The sequence below is a fragment of the Gallus gallus genome, chromosome 8, assembly GCF_016699485.2.
Source record: "Gallus gallus isolate bGalGal1 chromosome 8, bGalGal1.mat.broiler.GRCg7b, whole genome shotgun sequence".
NCBI classification, from domain to species: domain Eukaryota; kingdom Metazoa; phylum Chordata; class Aves; order Galliformes; family Phasianidae; genus Gallus; species Gallus gallus.
Window position 1 is genome coordinate 28,017,586 of NC_052539.1, and position 23,595 is coordinate 28,041,180.

A 23,595-nucleotide genomic window follows, 5' to 3' on the forward strand; every position below is an offset into this window, starting at 1 on the left:
TGCATGCAGTGTATGTACTGCTGCGATCTGCTCAATTTACTCTTGGCCTTGACACTCAGAAGTGATGCACCCATTCCAAACACATAGCAATTAAGTCTTTTCTGTGCATAGTGTATTCTAGTCATGTAGAATGTGTTCACAGAGCCCCCAGGGAGCTTGTGGCTTAATCACTGTATTTACATGGCATTGACTCAATATTGTACAAGCTGCATAAGGCAGATGGGTTCCACCTGGAGGAATCAATGGTTGCAGAGACTGCGCAGTGTGACAGTCCATCTGAACACTCAACCTTCATGCTAATCTCTTCCTCTCTCTTCATTTTAAAAAGAATTCTGCCTAAATATCAATTCACACAGAGGTGTTCTTCCTTTGTACTCCTTGTGTTACGTTAGAGGTAGTGATTAGGACAGTATGGACTGATATTAGGCTAATTAAATATCTTGATGGCTTAGGAATTGGTTTGAAGAGGAATTACCTGTGCAGTTTTATGGCTTTTTTTTCTTTCTTAAAGAATAAAATATGATAAGTGGTTTATGAAAGCATTGGCCCTTAAATTATAAGAACTATTGAAAAAGGAATTTTAACCATAAACAGAGTTTAACAATGAAATGATTCTCAGATCCTTTCAGTCTTCAGATGCTTTGATCTGGAGGTGATCTTCACTGTCTGGTGGTCTGGTAGTACTCTTAGTGGTATGTCCTGATTTCTGTGCCAGGTAGATGTGCCAAAGGACATTGGTTGTTTTGCTTCTTCTCTCCTTTTTTTTTTTGTACTGCTGTAAAAAGACCTCTTAAGCTACACTGGATGGACATATGGTGCTTTCCTTTTTTCAAGAAGAATAATGCATCTGGAAAAAGTTAGGAAAATTATATGGCATGTGTGACTTTCAACATTTCCCCCTTATTTAGGACAACTTTTCCTATTTGGAATTGTGGGATAAGGCGGGTGAGGATCTTTCTACCCATACTCTAGCTTTGCCTGCTTTCAGCAAATAGTGGCACTTTCACGTATTATGGGCATGAAGTGGGTAGGGTTTGTTTTATTCCTGGCATGAAATTCATCACTGATGCATAAACATTTGAAGTACAATCCTTCTTCCACTGCCAAAAACACAAAAGTAGCCTCAGTTTATACTAGACCACTGTTGCCTTCAATGCACAAATGTTGCACTGAACAACGTGCAAACCTTTTACCAGGACTAGAGGTGTTTGTGTTGCTAAAAGGCCTTTTTTTTTTTCCCCAGGGTATTTTGTAGAGTATCTCCTTACTTTCTCTTCTTCACCATTTATCTATCTCACATTTTGTGAATTCAAAGCCTCTGTGCTGGATGACACATTAAGCTTAGATTGGTGCCAGGTTTTATAAAGCAATTCTGGAGACAGATTTCTTTCTCCTTTGCACATGAAGATGTAGTGGTGTTTACCTTCTTGTCAGTGAAATGTAGTTGAGCAGTACTGTCATCCTGGCAGGGATTACAGTGATAATAGCCCACACAGCGCTCCTCTTCTGAACCAAAAGCAAATTCTGATTTTGCCTAGCTATAGCATCAGCAAAGACTAAATTTGTGTGATAAGCAGTGTTTTGGCTGTGGCACAGTTCTGTTTGTTCTCATTCTCACTCCAGTCAGAACTGAGTTCATACATCAGGGAGAAAAATGGAAGGAAAAAGCAAACCGACCCATTGGAGAGGTCTGCAGGCTCCGTGTCAGCTGCTAACACTGCTTACCTGCACTCTATTATCCTCTGCTGTCTGTTTTCCAGCTGCTAGTTCCTATTAGGTAAGTGCATGCTCTGGGAACGTTTGTACTGGAGTCAAGAACCCTGGCTAATGGACCAGTGATCTTTTACTCTGTCATGCTGCATTTTTATTAATTCTTTTTTTGATGTGCTTTCCCTCCCTCATTGATTTCTTTAAGAGTCATTTGTAGGGAACACATTTCACTTGTAAGTGCAAAGGAGTGAAATAACAAAGGATCTCATTCTGCTGCTGTAATTTGGAAACATGCATTAGATCTCATTCGGTCCATAAACTGACTTCCAGGTAACTGTTGGGAGACAAAGAGTTCAGCAGGGAAATGGACACCTAGGACCATGGGGAGGGCTTGTTTCCATGTTCTCTGCCATAGGGAGAGATGAGAGGAGGCTTTGATAGTAACTTGATAGTGCCTTTGTGCTCTGCCTTTGTCCCTGCCCGTATTATATAAACCATGGAGTGGTACAGCTACAGACACCAGTCTTCTGGCATTGTCCTTGGTTTATTTCCTCCTCATCTGCCAAGGAGGGCCGTGTTTTTCTTACTACATGAATTTCTCCTCTAACAGGGTCAATCTTGCCACAGTAAGACCTCCAGGAGGGCATAATAGGTCTTCCAGCACTAAATCAAGGCAGTGCCAGCTTAGGAGCATTCCCCCATAGAAGGGGATCCTTCAAAACAAAGCTGGGTTATTCGTCTTTTGTGTCTTGTGATTACTTACTGTAACTTGAAATGAAGCAAACTGGTGGTTATACAGGGGTGCAAATATAGCAGGGATACAGAAGCACTTGGAAGTGCTAACAAATCAACTGGTAAGAAGCCGGGAAAATACTGGAAAAATAAATAATAATTCATTGTTTCCCAAAATAATATCCCCAAAATAATAATCCATTGTTTTACTGTGATTCCTGTAAGAGGAAAGTGAATAGCAGAAGGACTAGAAAAGCAAGATGTGTCTTATTTCCCCATATTGCACTTTCCTGTCTACGCGCGTTCTCCTTACTCCCCCTGGAACCAGGTTTCATGTTCCCACACACAGGGCTTAGTCATTTAAAGGAAAATTAGATCAAATGCATTTTAATTTATAATTTGAGAAGTGAAATGATTAGGGAAAAGAAGCCAATTTATTAGAAAACAGGTTTGTCCTTTAAAATATTGCAGAAGTGAAGTACAAAGGTTCACACAGCAGATTGGTTTTCTGTATCTCCGAGGCAGCATAAGTACAACCTATGATGTAAATGTTACTATAGTAACTCGTGTTTTTATTTAAGAGCCCAGTAAATTGACATATCAAACCCATAGAACTTGTAAGAATGTAAGTTAAACTGCAGAGCCTGGTGGTTGAAAGAACATCTTTTTTGGCTGAACTTTTTTTTTTTTTTTTGCTGCAATTTTCCCCTTGAATGCACTGAGCATTTTCTTGTAGCCAAATTGCAATTTGGCACTCAGGAAACAGGCTTTGCTAATGGTGACAGCACTGATTACCTGGGGCCTCACATGCAGCCTTTCCTCTCAAAAGGGTGAAAGTTTCCACCTAGTGAATTTCCTGTAGACTTCCCTTCTGCCTCCCCCAAAAGCTTCACAGCTAGAGCTGTCCAACTGTAAGACAAATTAAGACTGTGTTATGAACCATGATGTATTCCTCCCTCCTGATGGAGCTGCACAGCAGAGCAGTGTCCCTTGAGAAGCCGGCTGTGCTCAGTGCCGCTCTGCTCTCCTCTTCCCACTCTCAGAGCTGCTGCAGCCACTGCTCCTCACCCAGTGCTGGCCAGGCCTACGTCAGAGCTCAGTGTCCCCTGACACTTCAGTGCTGCTCTATCCAATTTGCACTGTGTCCTTTGATTATGAGGTAATTACCGTCTTGCATAAACTAAGAACCATGCCTCATGAATATCAAGGATATATTCCGTTCTTTGTGCTCGCTTTTTCCATTTTGAAATCTTCCTTTTACCAGCATAAACTCATGTTAGTTGTTTGTCTGGAAGATGAGCAAGTGTGGGTCCTTGCTATGCAATCTGTTGGTACGTATCTTGTGTTGGACAGGGACTGCCTTGTGGTTGCGCTGCTCCTGAGTTGAGGGCTGATTGCTGGGAGGAAAACCATGTTGTGCCATTTGATGGAGCTTGGTTCCTAAAAGCATTTGGGGACTTGACAAGCTCAGCTGGCTGTTGCAGAGGTTGGAGTGCAGCCTCACCTGCACCTGCCAGCCACCAAGCAGGGGGTTGGTGTTCTTCAGGCTTTAAAGATGTGGGATATGTCCTGCAGGGTTCCAGTCTGCTGGGAAGGGTGGCATTTGGGAAGGAGATGTGAGGGGAATGCACCTCTCAGATGCACTTTTGGAATGGCTGCCAGAAGGAGCTGAGCCCCCAGGCAGCTGAAGGCAGAGTGCTAACAGACGGCCAGAAAGCTTGGGAGCCAGGAGGGAGGAGCTGCCTGGCTCCTAAATGGGAACCAACTAGCTTGAAGCTGAGAAAGAGGACTGCAGTATAGCATGAGATGATCACCTGGGGAGCAAGGACATCAGCTGGAGGATCTGGCTGGGGCACATCTGGAACACTGTAGGAACAGGGGGGTAAGGCTGCTACGGCTTGGGACAGGGCAGAGGGAGGCTGCAAGCTGAGCTTACACCCCATAAGCTTGGTGCTGTAGGAAAAAGCAAAAGCTTTCATTTCTATCGGTATTGAGCCCTGTCTTATTTCACTTTGTACCTGCTGCCTCTTGTCTTCTGACCATGCAGCACACTGAAGACATGGCTCTGTCTCCTTGATAACTTCCATGCTGCTATTGGTGCACTGATGCCTCCAGAAGATGGCATTTCTCCCACAGGAATAGTTGTAATCTGTAAGTAGTTTTAGTATTCTTTGCATCGTTGCTTCAGATGGACTTACCTTGTGCACTGGGAGATAGCTAACAGAAGTAACACAAAGGCTTAAAAGCACGAGAGAACAAAAATCTAGAAACCTGATGTGTCTGTTGGTTTGAATTATTAATGTGTGGAAGAAAAGCATGATGTGAAAGTGGGCAATTTGTCGTGTATGAATCAAACTTTTTAAGACTCCTCTCATTAATAATTTCCCAAGTATTTATTATCCTCAGACACTTACCAGTTTTGTATAATTTCTGTCTATATGACTCACTGAATTACTTCATCCTCTGTCACTGTTTTCTTGCCTAAAAAGCTTCCATAGAAGATGACAATAGCAGTTGATGCTATAATCTGCATCTATTTAAGTCTCTATAGAAGGAATGAAGCACTGGAATGAACAGATTTTTGTAAGCACCTACAGTATGCCATAGAGCACCAGCATCCTGAAGGCAATTCTTACATTAGCTTGGCAGTGGTTTCTTCCCTTTGCTTCTGTGTGTTGCCATCAGGTGTTCAATAACACCCCACTAAGTTCACTACAGATTGCAGCAGCAGCCCTGAGCTCCATCAGCCGTGGAGTGAATACTCATGCTATGGGAATGGTAGTGAAGAGCCTAGAGAGTTGCAGGTCAAAGCTCTGCTGAATATTAGCCTATTTTTTTCTTAAGGTTTTAAGTTGTTTTTTGGTATCATTTTGTTGTTTCTTGTATGCTTTTGGGGGTGAGGACCATCCATTAATAGTGAATTCATGGAGTATCTAAAACATGAATTTTACTCAAGAGAAGTTTGATGGTTAATGGAACTTCTGCAGAGTGAGGCAGCTGTCCATTAACGTTCAGTTTAACCCAAAGAGAGAACTCAGTAACTATTTGTCAATAATTTACCTGGATCTGCCACTCGCAGAAGGATTCATTTCCTTTGAGGTTCTGGTGCAATGTGTCAGAGATGGAGATGAATTTTATTCTTTCCTGCAAAGACACGAATGAATGCTGCTTCTCTGTTTCCTGTGGGCATCTGGATTCTGAGATACATTCTCTGCTGACAAGGCAGTTCACTATCCAAAGATAAGCCTGTCTTATCCTGTCATCGTGTGAGATAAAGATACATGTTTTACTGTTTGTTTTTTTTAAGAGATCAATCTGTAATACACAGAGTTGTTAAAAAGCTTCTCTTGATGCTGGCATAAAATGTCTGAGAGTGAGTCTGGGCTTTGAGATGGCTGCTTTGCTGCCAGCATCTCTGCTGTTAGCTGCTGGGGTTCATTCCTGTGTGCCTCTGAGGCCAGTTGCTGTCAGGTGGGTTCAGACAGCACACTGGGAAGGACCCCATCCTGGGAGGGAGCTGCGGTGCTCAGGTGGCTGCAGTTGTTTCTCAGGTTCAAAGCAGCAATGGACCTTCTTGTCCTAGGATCAAATAAATCAGTGGGAATGTCTGAATAACAGGAAGGAGTTATTCTGCTCTAAAGTAGAATGGTGTCTCTTGAATTATCCTTCCTAAATTCATGTCGTTATTTTCGCATTGGTCTGGAGAAGAAATGTCCAGCGAAGGAGGAGCATTAATTATCTGCTTGTGTTTTATCATGCTGTGTCCACTAAGTTTTAAAGTCTATTCATCTATCCTTTCTTCTGGTTATAGCACAACATTACTGCTATTTTAAACTAAAAGCTTAGTTTGTTAGTACATTTAATGCCACCTTACAGTATCAATCAAAGGACAGGTCTGTAATATCTATACAGCTGTGGGGATGAGTCTTCCTGGGGGAGGGAACGCTTTTCGTATGTTGAATCATTGCCTCCTGCAATTTTAGATGTGCACTGAGGGCTGCAGAGAGCGTTTCTGCACCTATTCAAAAAGTGAAGTCTAATGCTGTTTGTGCTCTTAATGGAGCAGCAGTGTTTTGGTTGGCTGATGAGATTGGATGCTGGTGAGGAGGTGCAGAGAGATTAAATGCAAAATATCCTTGCAGCAGCAATGAGTTATTGGTAACATCCCCTTACGGAGGCTGCACTCATCTTGGCATTAATTTAATAACAAAACCAGACTTTTCACTTCTAGGAGTCATTAAATGCTTTAGAACAACTTCAGATCTGCACACACGATTTGCTTTTACATAGTACAGCAGTATTTGATTTTCTGTAGTGGTTCCACAGGCAGTCTCTTTCACCTGTTCAAACATAGGCTGGTTAACCTGCCAGGAATAATATGTTGGATAAATTGGAAGGGGGGAAAAAAAAGAAATAAAGATGCCAAAAGCCATGCGGTGAACCCAGAGGGAGCTCAGCTGTGCGTAAGCCTGACCAATGTAACCTGCTAGAACTGGAGCTGAATGTCTGTCACTTTTTCTAGCTCTTTCAGAAGCACGCTTGCTCAGTTTGCCTGAAGTTGCTAGGATTCAGTGTGCTCCACGTTTCTGCATCTTTATTCAGAACTGTGCCCTCAGAAGAGGGTTACGTTTAGATTTCTGTTGGCACCATCCTGTTACTGCTGGGGGAGATGGCTGGAGCATGTTGCCTCGGCAGAGCAGGAAAACACTTCTTATTTGTACTTGCTGTTTTTTTTTCCTTACTCTTGGGCAGGAAGCTTGCAGGTTTTTCTACAAACCCAGAAGAGTCTCGGTTGCTGGACTCAGCAAGAATGGCATTGCAATGGGTATCTGTGTGTAAGATTGCAGGAGATCACCCTCATTTTCTTGTTGTGAGATGTCGGGGTGTTATCACTGAATGCAATGGCTGTGAGACAGTGCAGTGTGACTGGTGGAAGGGAAGGGATGGTTTTAATCCTTCATTATTTGAATTAATAAATAAATGTTACTTAGCCTTGGAGGTTAAGTGGTTTTGTTCTCTCTGAAGCTTTACCTGCAGTTTCTTGTTCTCAGTCACATAGGCCACTGAAGTTCTCTCATGTGCTTTGCAAAAGCACTTGGAACTTGGTATTTCAGTGTTTTGTTGTTAAATGTGTAACTCTTCAAAAGGCTTCTGGACCTTTGTTGTTTTCATAACAGTTCAAAAAAGAAAGTCTGAGGTGAAAGGTGGGGGCTGAGGGAAAATAAGTTTAATCTTTGTTTTCATTTTTGCTTTAATTTATGAAAAAGACTTTATCCTGAGCAAGTTAGGGAGGAGTGGTCAACATTAAATCGTAGAATGGTTTGGGCTGGAAGGGACCTTTTAAAGCTCATCTATGTCTAGTCCAGCCCCTGCTATGGGCTGGGCATCTTCTATCATGTATTTAGATAGATGGAAAGGGGTTTAAAGCAAACAAACCCCTTATCAGCAGTTCACGGATTGATGGACTGTAGGTAGGGTTGCTGTTCAGGGTACACTTGGCATCTAAAATTCATTAGTATTTCCAGTAAGTACCTGAATGGTTGAAAAGTGCATGTATATTATTAATCTTTGGATAACCGAATTCTAGGTACAGCCACAAACACTTTAAAGAACAAGATTAGGATTTGAAGCGATTGTGACAAACTGCTGAAATGGTCTGAAATAAATAGGCTGTAACTCAATAAAGTCATCTGTAAGATATTTAAGGTAATTAACTGCACAAACAGAAGTTCTGCAGGAAGGAGCTGAGGGACAGGGAGATGGGCAAACCAAGGCTGAGTCACCAGAGGTGCGTGGCTGGGAGGGGAAAAAAGTTTGAGATTGAAACAGTCTGTCTAGCTTATTTTATCTACTTTTCTTTTTCTGGGAGGCACAAAGCTGAATATTCATTCTTTTCTTAAACTTATTAAACCCTCGCTTACACTGTTTCTTTTTTGTCCTGTTTTTCCTATCAGAGGTTGTTCCAAAAATGAGTTTTCTTCTGTTGGCCAACACTCAGATCTTAATAGATGTTTTTGTGGCAGGCTTTAAGCCCACCTGGTTTTGTGCCAGGGCTGCCCTGTGCTTTACATGGTTCCTAATTCCTTCTCCTTGGGATTTACTCCCAGTGCTCACCGCTCTCCCCCCATTCTGTGTGTCCCAGAGATCAGATGTTACCATGCTCTCCTCTTTCGTACAGAAGCATTATAGATTCGTTCTTAACTATTGTGGTACTGCTGCCTTAGGAATGAGGTCACAAAGCAGCACCCGGGACTCGCAATTTCTCCTACTAATCTTTGTAATTCTGTTTCCATATCCGATGCCCTTTGAGCATTCTCTGTCCCACAGCTGTATGACCTTTAGCTTCGTTTCCCTCCTGTTAGCCTTCCTGCTGCTAATGCTGCAGTCAACAGTGTTATCTTTGTGGCCGACGAAGGAGATTCTGTATCTAATGTGTGGTTATAGCAAGTTTGTAATCTCTGCTGTTGCAGTTTGCTTTAAGGAGGTTATCTGCAGCCCGGGATCTAATCTCTGCTTCTGCTGTTTGCTGTATTTCTTCCAAGCCTCCTTTGGTTGGGTTTCTTGCTGTCTTCTGGTACGGACTCTTGTTGGAGCCTCTTGGTGCACGTTCAGATCTGATATTGGGAAAATTTCTCCTCACAAAGGGGCAGAGCACCGGCGGAGGCTGCCCGGGGCTGGGGGTCACCGTCCCTGGGGCTGTTCGGAGCCGAGGATGTGGCACTGAGGCACCCGAGGGCGGGACGGGCTCCGCAGCGCTAAGTAGGTCAGCGGGGCCGGGAGCGCTGCCCGGCTGCCTGCGTGTCCCCCTCGCTCGCTTCAGGATTAAACTTTTTCGCTAGCCCGGAGAAATTCAGTTTAAATACACAGCGAACTCACCCCGGAGGCAGCGCCCGCGGCTCTCCGCCTCGTGCCTGAGGAGGGGAGGGGCGAGGCGGGGCGGGGGCCGCCGGAGGAGGCTCGGGCGGAGCGGCCAGCCCGGCCTGACTTCCAGCGCTGCGGGAGCGGAGCGGGGCTGTGAGTGCGCTGTACTGCTCGTGTGGTGGTCGCGGAGCGGCGGCTCAGCGGCGCGCGGGCTCTGCGGGCGGGTCGGGGTGGGGAGCGGGAAGCGGGAAGCGCCTCTGTGAGGGAGCGGGCGGGAGCAGGCGGGTCGTGAGGGCGCGGGCAAGCAATGAGGTTCTGTACATTTGTCTGGGTTTTGAAGTTGCTCCTTGGCACGCTGCTGCCGTTCGAGGCTTTGATCTTGCAGCTTTTAGTCACCTTCGTGGAAACCAGCGGGCGGCCGTGTCCGGGCTGTGCTGCCCATTGGCGCTGAGCATCGCTCTCTTCTTGCTGCTGCTCACAGTGGGCCGATGTTCGGACCCACCTCGTGCTGCAGTCCTTTTTTTTTTTTTTTTTTTGGTGTACGTGTAGTTTAGAAGGGAGAAATGCAAAAATGGGAGCTGTCAGGACGAGAGGCTGAAAAAGGGCTGCTCCGGAGGGAAAGGGCAAACTCCGGTGTGCTTCCTGGGCAGGTGCCGGTGGGGCGGCAGGCTGTGCTGGGCGTGTTTCCCATCCTGGTGTGCCGCTGCGTTGGGCAGTTTCCCAGCCAGCCCATAGCAAATGATCTTGGTTTGTTACCTTTCTCCTTGCTGGTCGGTGTTTACTGTTTTGTGTTTAATGGGGTGTCGTTGTCAAGGCAGGAACTCTCCTTCCTGAAGGTTTTGCACACTGGTTAGCATAGAACCATAGAATGGCCTGGGTTGAAAAGGCCCACAGTGCTCATCAGTTCCAACCCCCTGCTATGTGCAGGGTCGCCAACCACCAGCCCAGGCTGCCCAGAGCCACATCCAGCCTGGCCTTGAATGCCTGCAGGGATGGGGCATCCACAGCCTCCTTGGGCAACCTGGGAACAGTGCGTCACCACCCTCTGGGTCAAAAACCTCCTCCTAATATCTAACCTAAACTTCCTCTGTCTCAGTTTAAAACCATTCTCCCTTGTCCCATCACTATCCACCCTCATAAACAGCCGTACTCCCTCCTGTTTATACGCTCCCTTCAAATATGCATGGAGAGGAAGAGTATGAAACTGGAAAACTGCTGCGCAGCATCAGCAAAGTTGGTGGTTTCAGAATGCAGTATCTTAAGACTACATGTTAAAATAGATCCTCATTCTTTCCATTTGCATGGGTACTTTGCCAACCACACATTACACCATTTGTCCTTGCTGTGTTATCTTGCCTTTTCAGGAGAGAGAGGCAAGTTTTCATGATGCCTCTTTTTAGAAACTCCAGTTGCCTATAGCTCTTCTTATAAAACTTGTATTCTTTCTTACAGTGCAGTCAGGATTTATGGTAAGGTCAGTATTCTCCCTAGGAGAGATGTTTGGTACTCCATCCTGTAGGATATTCATGTTGTCCCAGGAATAATCCACAGGCAACTCCTTTTACGCAGCCCTTTTGTACAGCATCCAGAAGGAATACTCCGCTGTGACCAGAAGAGAGCTCATACTGCTGACACGTGGCTCACATTGCTTTTTGATCCCATGCAGCACTGGTTTTTATTAAGAACGTGTTTGTGATGCCAACTTTGATCAATGCAATAGAAACAGAAAAAGAGCTGATCCAAACTACGTTTTTGTCTTCTGGCCCAAATATTATGGTTAAATTGGTGCTGATGGTAGAATCTTTTTGATTGCTTTATTTGGATGTTTATGTGGCATAGGGGGTAGCAATGCTGTAATCTTCAGTGCACCTTCTCTGAGGTGCCTGTTGTTTTGGACATCCGTAGTTGCTTTCTTTTCAGTCTCTGGTAGGTATTGCAGGGTTGAAATCAAAACAAGCTGCAAGTGACACAGTTAACTAATTGCTTTCTTAAATCAGGGGCCAACTAGAGATGGTGTTTCACTCATGCTTCACATTCTTCTTTGCAACGGTACAATGAATTATCACAGTGACCTAAACAGTGGTTCTTTAAGCATCTAGGAGCAGTAGGGCCAAGGTGTCTGGGCTGCAGCTTTGCTTTCTTTCAGTGCTTACAATGGGAGGACAACTGGTGGACCATTATCTGATGTGTTATTTAGAGCTTTCATTGGTGGACATTTTTGCTTGTATTCAAAATGAGAGCTCTAACGAGATATGCAGTAACATCCGTGACATACTGATAACTTTATAACCTTTTGATATATGTATGTCTGATTTTCTTGGACAACATATGAAAGTGATCTCTGTCAGTTTGCTATTCAGGAGTGGTTGAGCTGTGAATTACAAATTTTTGTTGCACCTGTTAAAAGAGGAGAAAATGGTCTAGCTTTAATTAAACCATAGGCTTAATCATATGAACAGTGTGTCCTTATACCAAGCAAATGGTTCTGAAAATGTTTTTTTTCTTCCAATCAGAAACTTGGAAAAAGCTAGATAGGTTCTATTGTAGGCTTTTGGAAATAACCCCAGCCTATATCTTGGTGAAATGGAAGACTTAATGGAGGCTGTAGCCAGCACAATTCCTCTGGCCTTCATGGCTCACTTATTAGGAAATAAACTAATGGAAGATGTACAGGTAAGGCTGGCCTGATAACAGCACTAGTGAGAGGCACATTTTCCTCTGCAGTAGGGGGTTGTGAAGTGCTGCCTTTGAAATTTTGAGCTTTCCTCTTTAACTGACCAAAATGTAGCAGAAAATGTAGTCTGATGATAACCTGACTGAATGGGCAGGAGAGTGAATGGGTCTGCCTCATCTCACAGACCAACATGGAGCCGGTCGGTGCTGAAGAAATGGCTTGGCTCCGGCTGCAGTTGAGTTTCCAAGGGCTTAGATTCACAGTAGTGCCTTTCATACTGCCAAGCCCAGTAGGCGAGCAATAGTCAGCATGGAGGAGTAAAGTACTAACTAGTTTTAATGACGGAAGAGGAGCTGCACTGGTGGTTAATTGACATTCTAAGCAATGTTAATGAGTTTTATTCTAAAATGACATTCTGATTTTGTTGTTGCTTTCTGTTATAAATATGTGAATAATCAAGTAAATGAAGTTCACTGTAATGAAACTCTAATGATAATTATCATTCTCAGTTAATTTTCTTTGTTATTTTCAGACCAGCTCTTCAAAACAAGATGTATCATCAAATCATTCTGACCATGTCTTTGCTGTTGGGTAAGTTACTGCCAACAGTGTGAAAAGTAAGTGCTGACAATCGTGTAGAATGAAGAGTTATCTCTGCTTTTGTTTTATAGAGCTGTTTCAAGTCATACTGCTGCGTTAGTATCACAGCATGCAACTAGAACGTGTAGAGGCCCTGGTTTGTCATTGTGCAGGATTGAAATGTTGGCAATCTCAGGGTCGTGCCTTTGTGTCTTATCCCTAAAAGCAGTGCAGCTGATTGGTAAAACCAGAAAACATCAATAGAATGAGTCTGGTGAGTCAGAAGGCATTCAGAGAAATGCCTCGGCTGAACTTGGCAGAAGGGCGAGTTGTCCTGTTACTTTAACAAGTACATACGCAGAAAGGAAAATCCAAGTTCCATCAGAACTGCAAAGTTTGTTTAGCTCAGCATAGCCAAAGTGTCGCTTTGAGTTTGAGCTTTGCTTTTCTAGGTGACTGGTGTTCTTGCTTTCATGAACACTGTGTTGTTCAAGTTGTTCCATTCACTGTAAGTGTTGATGAGTATAATAAGCTGCTTTTCTAATTGGGAAATGTCTGTACCAATATTGGTGTATGCTGTTCAGGGACAGCTGGTATTCTGGTATTTGTCCTTTTTTTTTTTTTTAGTTTTTATTTTAAATTTAAAAAAGAGCCATTTAAAGAATTTTGATGATGAAGTTTATGGAGAAAGCTGATGCTGCAATCCAGTGATGTTAGTTTCAAAATCCTTAGGCAATATCCATACCTTTATTCAATCGGTATTAAATATTGTCTTGTTGACTAATTCTTCTTTTAAATACCTTATGTAATCTAAGATGTTGGGTACCTTTTAATTAGAAAACCTGGATGCCCCAGGGAGTTCTCATGTGGTTTCAGAGCTGTTTGTCACTGACTGGTGGCCCGTAACGATGGCACCTCGATGTATCTATTGACTGGCCCTCTCCCTGTTTCCAAATAAAAAAATAGCCATGCTTGGCATCTTTATAGCTCTCTTAACCCAGGCATGCCACTAATTGAGAGGCTATACTCATGTATGCAATGGCCTCTTGTGCATCCATGTTGTGGAGAACTGCTTGTATCTGTAGCAGGAAAGCATTTTGAATACATGCTGTGTTTTATTAACAGGCAAATAGTTAGTTAGCTAATATAGTTAAGAGCTATAGCAATCCTACGCTGACCATTCTGTACTGTAATGTGTTACAGATGTTTGTTTTGTTTTTAATACACCTGCAGAAATAATAAGTAACTGCACACGTTTTGACTTTATGGGATGTACTCAATCCTGTGATGTTGGTGTGCTATGAGAGGGGAGAGTCTGCTCTTAGGAAAAAAAGTGACTCGGCAGGAATCTCTCCCAGCTCCTCTACTGACTCTGTGACTTGCGTAGTATGTTAGTTAACTGTCCTGTTTTGTAGGCAGTCGTGTCACTTATTTGTTCATTTTAATCATGTATTATGGACTAATAATCTGTGTGGTCCACATGGAGCCAGGAGCCTAATGAAGCTGGTATTTATGGAGGCACAAACTCTGTTAAAGGAGAGAGGAGAGATGAGCAGAGCCCTTCAGGAGTCTGGTTGCAAAACCCATGCAAGGAGAAAATGAAACCCTTCAGCACGCTGCACAGTAACAGGGTGTCTGCTTCTGATGTTGCATGCATCTACTCTTAAAAAGCTTCCATTTTATATGTTTACATTATTTAACTTATACACTATTAGACAGAGAACTTCTGTTTTTCTTATTTTAGATGTTGCAGGCATAGAGCATGAATTAACTTGTGCCTAATGAGTGGTTTAAAATATTTATGCCTTGCCGAGCAAAAAGCTAAAAGCAAAAACGTGCACAAATCACCCCCACATCTTTCTGCAACCAGAGCTTTAATCTGTGCAATTCATTCAGTGTTTTACAGTAAGCTATTTCCGAAAGTGATACATTCATCATTCCCAAAGTCACTTTTAGTGTAATGCAAGCTACAGCTTACCAACAAGAGCTGCAGCTGTGGTCAGAATGCTTTGATTTCGGAGAACTGAAGTCTGATGGAAAGATCCTTTTTTTTCCCACATCTCATTTCCCAGACAACATGTGGGCACTGCACAGTTGCATCCAGTCATATATTCTGGTAATACTGTTCTTTGGAATCAAATGGTTGTGATGTGACTACGTTATATTTACAGTGGGATAATTCCTTCTACAGTGCTGGAGCCACGTTCTTAGGAGCTGGATTGCAATTGTCCCAGCACTGCAGGGAGGGATGAAACGTATCTGTATAGTGTGAGAACTTAGAATTAGGATTTGGTGTATTTTGATCTAATATAAGGTGGTTTACCTGAAAGTGATGCTTCCACTACAGCCTTGATTTTGACCTATTTCAAGAAAACAAAAATTTAGTTGTAGAGACATCAAAAGAGAAAGCTGACATTTGTCAGTTATGCACCTGTTCAGAGGTGATATTTTTAATACTTCTGTCTCCAACTCAGAGGAGATAAGCCCCTGGAAATGATTTTATATAGAATAGTAAATTTTAATAACATTTCTGTATAATGTCATTTACTCCCTTTTCATTGTCAAGTGATATGAAATTTTAATTGCCAACATCTTTGTCTTACTTTGTGTAGGCTTTCTTCACGTGGCAGCTGCCCACTGTATGGTCCATGAGATTCATCCCAGGAGCTTTACATTACCGTGCCTACTGCTGAATGAGACATCTTCGAGTCCTTCTGCTGCCGGAGTTGTACGGAGCTGGTCTGGCTGGAGGAGGGAGCATGGAGTTGCTGAAACCAACCCTTCCTTGCTAATGGATGAGGAGAGTTTTCTGTGTTGCCTTTGGAGCAATAACAACGCCAGTTGTTCTTTGTACAGTGCAAACATGCAAGCGAGGATGCTTATTCCTTCAGAAATGAGCATCTCTGCATCTCAGGAAAGAGGTAGGTTTCTCTGCCAAGGCTGTAGTAAGTTCCTTTAAAAAACACATAAAAAACACATTTTTTAGTAGTTCAGAAATGTTTAATCCATTTCTTTTACTTAGATTCAAATTGGAACATTGAATGTTGGGTTGAAGGCAAGCTGGATTTGTTAGTTTGTAGCCTGCAGTTCCCGAAGTTTCACATGAGACTTGATATGAAGGTTCATCTTTTATATGCTGTGTAAGTACAGACTTAAATTTCTCACTGTTAGCATTACAAATCTGAAAGCATTTTCTAAAACATCAGCATTGGTGTCTCAAGCTTGTAGCACAGTAGTGGCATTAGCTTCACAGGCAGGTGATATTTTACATACCTTATCTTAAAATAATCTAAGACTATACAGAGAAAAGCTCATGGTTCTATCTTTGTTCCATTCAATCTCAACTGCAGAAGAATCTTAGCCAGTAATCCTAGTTTGGTTACTTTGTGCTGCAGAGGCAAGATGCAATGTGCCCTGACATTGGAGAACTTGTCTCACCTCCCAGATTTCATGGTAATATTTTTCTTTTAGGATCCCTACACTGTGGGGGAGCAGCTGGCAGATTTTGCTAAGGTGACAATTTCCCCTGTTGACTTGCTGATACCTGAACATTTTATTCACATGAGCCAAAATACCTTGAAAAAATTCCCAGCTTTAAAAATATGCATTCCTGGCTTGTGTTACTGCCTGGGAGTCTGGAGCTCAGGCCAGAATTCTCACGTATAAGACAAGCAATGTATGAAAATTATGACCTAGAAGAATCTATAAGATGAAGTTTTGCTCCTCAGCAGTTTTAAGTTTTTCAGCATTAAAGATGTACCCTTTTGACTTTGCACATTCACAGTTTATTTGCTCGTAATAGTATCAAGTTACTTGGAATAGAAGATGTGTTTTTCTGTCCAAAACAATGCTGTGATGAGGGTACCTTCCCCAGCAGCATGTCTTTGGGAGAAGAAGGATTATTCTGAAACTTAATTAGACAAATTAGGTTAATTTTCTACCAAACGTGAATGATAGTTGTGTGTTTTCTAGGAATGCTATAAGCCCTGATGGTTGATTACATTAACTGAAATCACTTAGCCTTGGGGATCCTTTTGCAGTGGCACAGATGAATGCTCATGGGTGAATTCTGAGTAACTGATACAATTTGCCCTTTCACTGGACGGTGATTTATAGGATGTGCTCATATTCCTGACCTATTTGCAATGCCCGAAGGCCCCTTCTTTAGTTCTGGGCGTAGACTGCTGTGTTCTTAAGGATAAATTACACAGTTTACCTTAACTTTGGTGTCTTAGTTGAGTGCATCAGTTATACATTGAGCTGGAGAACACTGACATTCTGTTAGGGATTTAGCCTCATGTGAACTAGTCAGCCATCTCTCTGCAGTGATAAGGGGCAGCTTGTTCAACTGAGTATTGACCTAGAGCTGCTATGTATCACGTGCATTGAGACATGCTTATTGAAAATCCTTAACCGGGTAGCCTTGCTCCATCAGTCCTAATAAAGATAGCACTTGCACAAACACAGTGTATAGAAACACTGAAAGCAGTGCCACAGTGGTTACCTTACATCTGACACACCTCAGCACACCTGCCCAGCTGTGCTGTTGGAGCTTTCTTGAAAATAGAATTAGCTCTTGTATGTTTGAGCCTTTGTTTTCAACTGATGGCTGGTCTTTGAGTGGGAACGGCCTTATGCCCACTTGTACAGTATTAATTTTATAAACTGAGAATAATCTGATTCAACTCTGTAGAGTTATAAGCATTGAAAACATTTATAGATAGATCACATTTATAAATCATACATGATTGTTATTACAAAGCTTGATTTTCACTGAAAAATGAGTTTTTGACTAATATATTACTTACAGTGTTTAATGGCAGTAGAAGCTACGCTATATTTGTTTAGATTTTATTTCAGTGCCCCACATAGGGGAATTAGAATGAAATTCCCGTTGGGGTGGCAGAGGGCTGCAGTTAGTCTGCTGTGGGGGAGCTGAGTCTGTGAGCCCAGGAGGTATGTGGTAATAGCTGCCATCAGGGGTCTGAAACCAGTCTGACTGACCTGTGGGTCTCATCACAATTGTAGCACGTTTGTTTCAGGATCAAACCTTAGTAACACTTTCTGTGAAATCATCTAATTTGCTTTACTTGGAAACCATTTAAAAAGAGAGAAGCAGCAAAGTAAAAGTGATTAGTTACAGTTACAATCTTTTTTTCATTACAGGCAGTATTTTTGTTTGTTTGCTTTTGCAAATAAACCTTAGCCAGAGGACAAACACCTCTCTATTGAAATACAGTGTAAAGAGAAATACTTTGCTTTCTGTTTGTTTTACCTTCTAGGTCAGAGCTGTCACTGGGAGACACATCTACGAGCTCCCTGAAGAGGACTGCCCTGGCTGCTCAGTGTAACTGCAGTGAGTATGGCAAATGTGAGTGCCATGTGCCTTCCCCAAGACTCAACCACACTTACGTCATGTGGCTGAAGACTGTGATTGGTGTAACACCTCTTTGGTCACCCTTGATGTCAGTCAAGCCCATAGACATAGGTAAGTGTTACTTACATTGTAAGCCTTTGTGAATGGGGAGTGACAGCAGGATGTCTTTGGATGAGAAGGAGGACACAGAACAGGAAGGGGCTTCCTGATGCTGTCTTGATTGCCCGCTGAGCAGGAAAAAACGCTGTTCCTAATGCTGCTTTGCAATTAAAACTCTCCTCTCCAGCAGCTCTGTTTTTCTTAGGCTTTTCTTTCTTCCTTACACATGCAGTTCCAGCATTTTCCAAACTGGAAAACAGTCCTCTAATACTTAATCAAGCCAAAGCCCTAGTGATGCAATTAATTTGATATGTGTTGCTGTTCATTATGTAAACACAGTTATTACAGATCTTGGCTAAGATCGAACAGGTGGGGTCTGTCAGCTGTGGGGAAAAAATGGAAGTTTTATAAACTACTTCCCAACGGATGTGCTCTGCAGACAGAACAAATTAAATGTCTCTGGGTGGGGTAGTTCTGAAGATGAGGGGTTGCATTTACCATTATGCTGCTTTTAAATGATGCCGCAGGGAAAAAGTTATACATTCAGAACCAAGTGTGCCAGCGCTAGGATCGTTATTAGATTGTTCTGCTTAGTGAAGTATAGTTTAAAAAATGAATAATATTAGTATGTGCTCTGCCAAGGTTTAGCTGAGTTAAAAATCAGTTGGAAAGTAAAAATCTGAAAACTTGTGGAATGTGTCGGTAGAACAGGTGGCAGCTGAATGAGAAAACATCATTACTTGTATTGTAACATGCCCAGAAGTGTGATGTAAAAGTCGCTGACTTTTTTTGTTTTAAAAGCCATGGCCCTCTGCTGAAATCTTTTATTCCTGCTGGTATTCATTACCCCATCTCAATGCAATTAACTTGGAGAATTTGGATAAATAATAAGAAAATAAATTATGACTTAGTATAGTGAATTTGTACTGCAAATAACAACAGTTGTTTGGTAAGTTGAGTGAGGTTCCAGTAATACCATCCAAAGAAGATGACTATAAGAGCCTCTTCATACTTAGCCCAGTACTGAAGGTGCAGACCCTTGCTGGAGTGAACACCCAGGTTGCTCTGGGAGGCTCCAGGTGAGACTAGCATGTTGTCCGACCATGTGGTTCAAATGCCAGGAGCCAGTTACTTGTGGGGCTGTGGGGGCAAGCTGTGGACATCCAGAGCAGACAGGGCTAAAGTGAGCGTGCACTCACTGCCTGAGACCCTTGGAAATGCTTTCTTTTCAGGTAAGGCACATGCTGTTTAATCTGCAGTGGTTTTTAACAGGATATCAGCCTTGCATGAGAGGAACTCTGCTGAATGAGGACAAGGTCAACCAAAAGGGACTGTACTTACACAGTGATATGAAAAGGTCTCATTAACAGGTAAAAGTAGGATCTCAGTTCCTTGCCTTTGTCCAAGGAGGAGTGAATGTGATCGCAGTAGTCATTTTAAATTGCCCATCTATTTCCTCCTCCACAGGAGTTCTCCATATCCTTGTGGGAACTTCCTGAAGCCCCCTTTTTCCCTCTGCCTCAGTGTAGCCCTGTGGGAAGCCTTTTATTCCTAGCCATAATCACGGTAGAAGGGATGGGAAGATTTAGAAATTGTGTGTATAGTATGAGGAAGTTATTTCCTGTCTGTTCAGGAGCTGAGCAAATGGCTTTGTACAGCATTCCCATCCCTTCCAACCCTTTCTTCAGCAAATCAGATAAGCTAGTACTTGATTACTGGGGACAAGCATGACCAGGGCAAGAAATACTTATAATTTTAAGGCAAACGTTAGGTCAGACAGCGTATCCCGATAGCTAACTGTGTAGCAGTGCCAGGGTGAACTTGCACAGTAATATTACGCAACATTGCTCTCTCATACATTGCCTGTAGAGCAACTGTCGAAAACTGAACTTAAAGTGTGAAAGAAATTCAAAATCGATAGAAGTCATTACAGCCAGCAGTCACAGGCACTGTCAACTCGTCCATTAATTTGTCCGCAGTAAAGCCTGAACCTCCTTTGAATGTGCGTCTAGAAATGACAGAGAGAGGTCAAGTTAAGATCTGCTGGTCTGAGCCTGTACCGATGCCGTACCCGCTCCGGTGTGAAGTGAACATCTCTGGAAATTCAGATCAAAATGGCTGGCAGGTGAGTCAGCCCTGCTCTCCCTCTTCCTTTCTTTTTCCTGAATCGTTGTTCAATAATAATAGCTTCTGATAATCCAACAGGTGGTTCAAGTTGCTTTAAATACCTCATTAGACATAGACAATATGCTGCTTGATTCTTCCTCCTTTGCTCAAGTGAGGTGCAAGAGTCATTGTGGTCCCGGGTTCTGGAGTGAATGGAGCACACTGTATAATCTGAATGTGGGAGGTAGGTCACGTGCAGTCACCTTGAGCAGTAAGTAGACTTCTGGGATGCAGTGTATTTTCCAATTTTTGTTTTGTGGAATCAGTATGTGTGAGAACGTTATCCGGGAGCTGCAGCACACTGTGTGCACGAGTTGGACTAAGAATTCCCATGGAAGCTCTTTAACTTTCTGCTTCTCCTGCTGCGTAGCTTTGCCTGAGGTTGTGCTCTTTCCTTTGTAGAAGATTAGCATTAAATGATAAATGCATGGAGACTGCACGGTGATCTCCATGACACCCCCATGTCTGGCCCTATTGCTTTCAGACCCAGGAGAAGCTGGGCTTTTCACTTATGCTGCTGTGTGTTGTTTTCAGTGTACTGCCCGGGTGTTTTCTGTCAGTTCATTACCATTTGCCTAGGGACAGTAAAGGTTATTTTTATTAGAACTTGTAAACATGAGTTATGGAATGAAACAGTCAAGGATCTGTTCCTGCTCCTCTGCCCTATAGCAGTTCGTAATAACAAACCTGGAAGAAGCAGATGATGTAGAGATACTACGGGATAATAGGAATTCTCTGTTGCTCTGTAGTTTTTGTTGTTGTTCTGATTCTGATCTCAGTGGATTTCTTTCTTTTCTTGTAGCTGAAGTGCTGTACTTCCCTACTAAGATACTGACCAGTGTTGGTTCTAACGTTTCGTTTCATTGCATCTATAAAAACAAAACCCAGAGCGTAGCATCCAAGAAGATTGTTTGGTGGCTGAATTTAGCAGAAGAAATCCCAGAAAGTCAGTATACGCTTGTGAACGATCGCGTAAGCAAAGTTACTCTTTTCAACTTGAAAGCAACAAAACCTAGAGGAAGTTTCTTCTATAACGCATTGTACTGTTGCCATCAAAATAGGGAATGTCATCATAGATACGCTGAATTATATGTAGTAGGTAAGAGTCCAGATGATTTTAAATTACAGTTTCGGTGCATTTTGATAGTAAGGTCGATCTTCTTAAACTCCACGTAGCTTTTATCAAATAATTACAGCTTGTAATGCATGCTTTTTGTGTAAACAAATATATCTTATTAATAACTTTTAATGTGTTTTTAATTAGATGTGAATATCAATATCAAATGTGAAACTGATGGGTACTTAACTAAAATGACTTGCAGATGGTCTGCAAACCCAAACGCATTGCTCTTGGGGAGTTCCTTGCAGTTAAGATACCACAGGTGTGTATAGCTTTTAATTCACGTGTTGTTTGGGAAGCGTTACTCTGAAAATACTATTACAGCAAAGAACCAGGAATAGATGATAAAATGTGTGAATACAGAATGTGCTCACTTCCTGTAAGCCAGACTTCTCCTCTGTTGGAACTCCAGAGGTATCGAACATATGTGCAAATGAGGGCTATGGGTATCTGAGTAAGTGATGTGGATTTTACTTTTTATTGACCTCCTCTTCTGCATTTGCGAATCTTGTAGATGCAGTTCAGAAGCCAGTTCTATAAATACAGTCTAGAACACAGATATTTATTAACTCAGTTGTGCCATTGACCTACATCTAACGGAACTAATTACTGAACCCAGCTTTTGGGTTTTTCTCAAGTCAGTCTTTCTGCTTGCATTGTGTGAATGAATGCCAGTTCACCTGGCTCTTAACGTGGATACATTTGCTTCTATCAGTTATATAGAATCTTCTAGTTGCTTCTTTCTGCAGACAGTAAAGAAGTAAAAAAAGAAGTACCCGATAAAAAACACCCAACAAAGCCATCCATTGACAGAGCACTGGAGCAGGAGTCCAGATTGGCTCTAAAATCTGTCCTTGGAAAGAGACGTTGGGATCTCAGCTGGGCAGGATGCTGGGCAGCCTCATCAGACTAGAGCTCTGTATCTTTCTGTCTACATACAGATAGTACATAAATGTACAAGGACAAAAAAATATCTTGCTTATAAGATTCTCGGTTCAGAAAGGAGCTGTTGCTTTATAAAGGTAATGGTGGTGGTGGCTGGAGCAGTCCTTTCATTTCACTGTTCTGCGGGAATAGATGTGTAAAGGTTTTACAAAAGCAAGCCCTGTGAGCCTAATCCTTTGGAAAGCTGAACTGTCCTTCCTAGGGAAGGTGGATTTAATTTCTGAACTGCTGTTGTACCAAGGTGAATATTTCTCAGTGTTTTGTGGACTAAAGCAGAACCTGGAATGCTTGAGATTTCACATGGAGACTTCTAGGGCAGGACTGGTGACTAAGTGACATCTGAGGTAGCTTTTGCTTTGACTGTCTTCAGAAGTGTGAATGTAATTAGTGTTGTGCTGGGCAGGGAGCCTGAGGTAAACACAGCACTGCTCATGCCATCTTTTTATTCCCACTTTTTCACCATTCAGGTTTAGCTATTTTTTTTTTCCTAATGCTACATAATAATCTGTACTTTCAGTGTTCTGTTTCACTGAGCACTGTACAATAATACAACTGAAATGCTTGCTGAGTGCTAGTATTTCATGTGATATTTCTTTCACTATTCTTGGGCTGAGGTTCTGTTTCATGGTTTTTTTAATGGAGCTCTGTGTGTGTGTGTGTGTGTGTGTGTTTGCTCTGTTAATACTAAGGACTGAAAGAGCAAGAATTTAAAAAAGAAGTGCCATGGGGAATGGATGGGAGGTTTTCCAGGAGCACACAGCTATTCTTCATACTGATGTGATTCCATTTGAGAGATGAAATCCCATGCTGTACAGTGATGTGGTGTGATAGCTTTGAATGTTGGTGTTCTGTTTTCATTGGCTCCTTATTACGTCTTCCTCTACAGTCAGTGCTGCCAACTGTAACAGCACAGAACTGATCATCCTGGAAAAACAGAACGCTAAGCTAAACCCTCTAAGCAGCAGACAACTGTTAATCAGTATTAGCTGTGTTGACAGGAAGAGGAAGGATTCAGCTAAGGCTAACTTTTGTGGTCCAGCCGAATAATGAATACCCTATCTGGCCACTCTTACTGCAAGTCTGAGCTGTGCAGAAGCTTAGGAGGAATTTGGAGCCTGTCCTTCTCACCTCCCATAAGACATTACTGCTATTTTGTCCAGAGCCCAGGTTTCCTCTCTTCTGTTGCCAGCTGTGATACTGACTGCCTGTGGGATTTTGATAGCACCCTCCAGAATTAATACTCGTATGGGATTTCAGTCTCCTGGAGACTTCACTGTGCATATCTGACTGGGCTCCTATGCTCTGGACATCGGTTGGTGTTTGGCAAGTCAT

The 23,595-nt window shown here is 42.6% G+C and overlaps 1 protein-coding gene across 3 annotated transcripts in view; it reads left to right on the top strand.

Annotated features, from left to right (window-relative positions):
- Positions 1 to 4,265: 4,265 nt before the first annotated feature.
- The window catches only part of LEPR (leptin receptor), a 32,645-nt gene continuing 13,315 nt past the window's right edge, over positions 4,266 to 23,595 (top strand). For 2 of the 3 annotated variants that reach the window (XM_040704476.2, XM_046944211.1), the window contains exons 1-9: positions 9,418 to 9,456; positions 12,510 to 12,568; positions 15,169 to 15,477; positions 15,579 to 15,696; positions 17,839 to 18,044; positions 20,012 to 20,157; positions 20,238 to 20,382; positions 21,001 to 21,297; positions 21,463 to 21,580. In XM_040704476.2, coding sequence (XP_040560410.1) covers positions 12,529 to 12,568; positions 15,169 to 15,477; positions 15,579 to 15,696; positions 17,839 to 18,044; positions 20,012 to 20,157; positions 20,238 to 20,382; positions 21,001 to 21,297; positions 21,463 to 21,580 — 1,379 coding nt within the window. In that variant the 5' untranslated portion in view covers positions 9,418 to 9,456; positions 12,510 to 12,528. Of the gene's footprint in view, positions 4,325 to 4,489; positions 4,594 to 9,417; positions 9,457 to 12,509; positions 12,569 to 15,168; positions 15,478 to 15,578; positions 15,697 to 17,838; positions 18,045 to 20,011; positions 20,158 to 20,237; positions 20,383 to 21,000; positions 21,298 to 21,462; positions 21,581 to 23,595 lie in introns of those variants that run through there. The other variant, NM_204323.2, reaches the window with a different exon arrangement.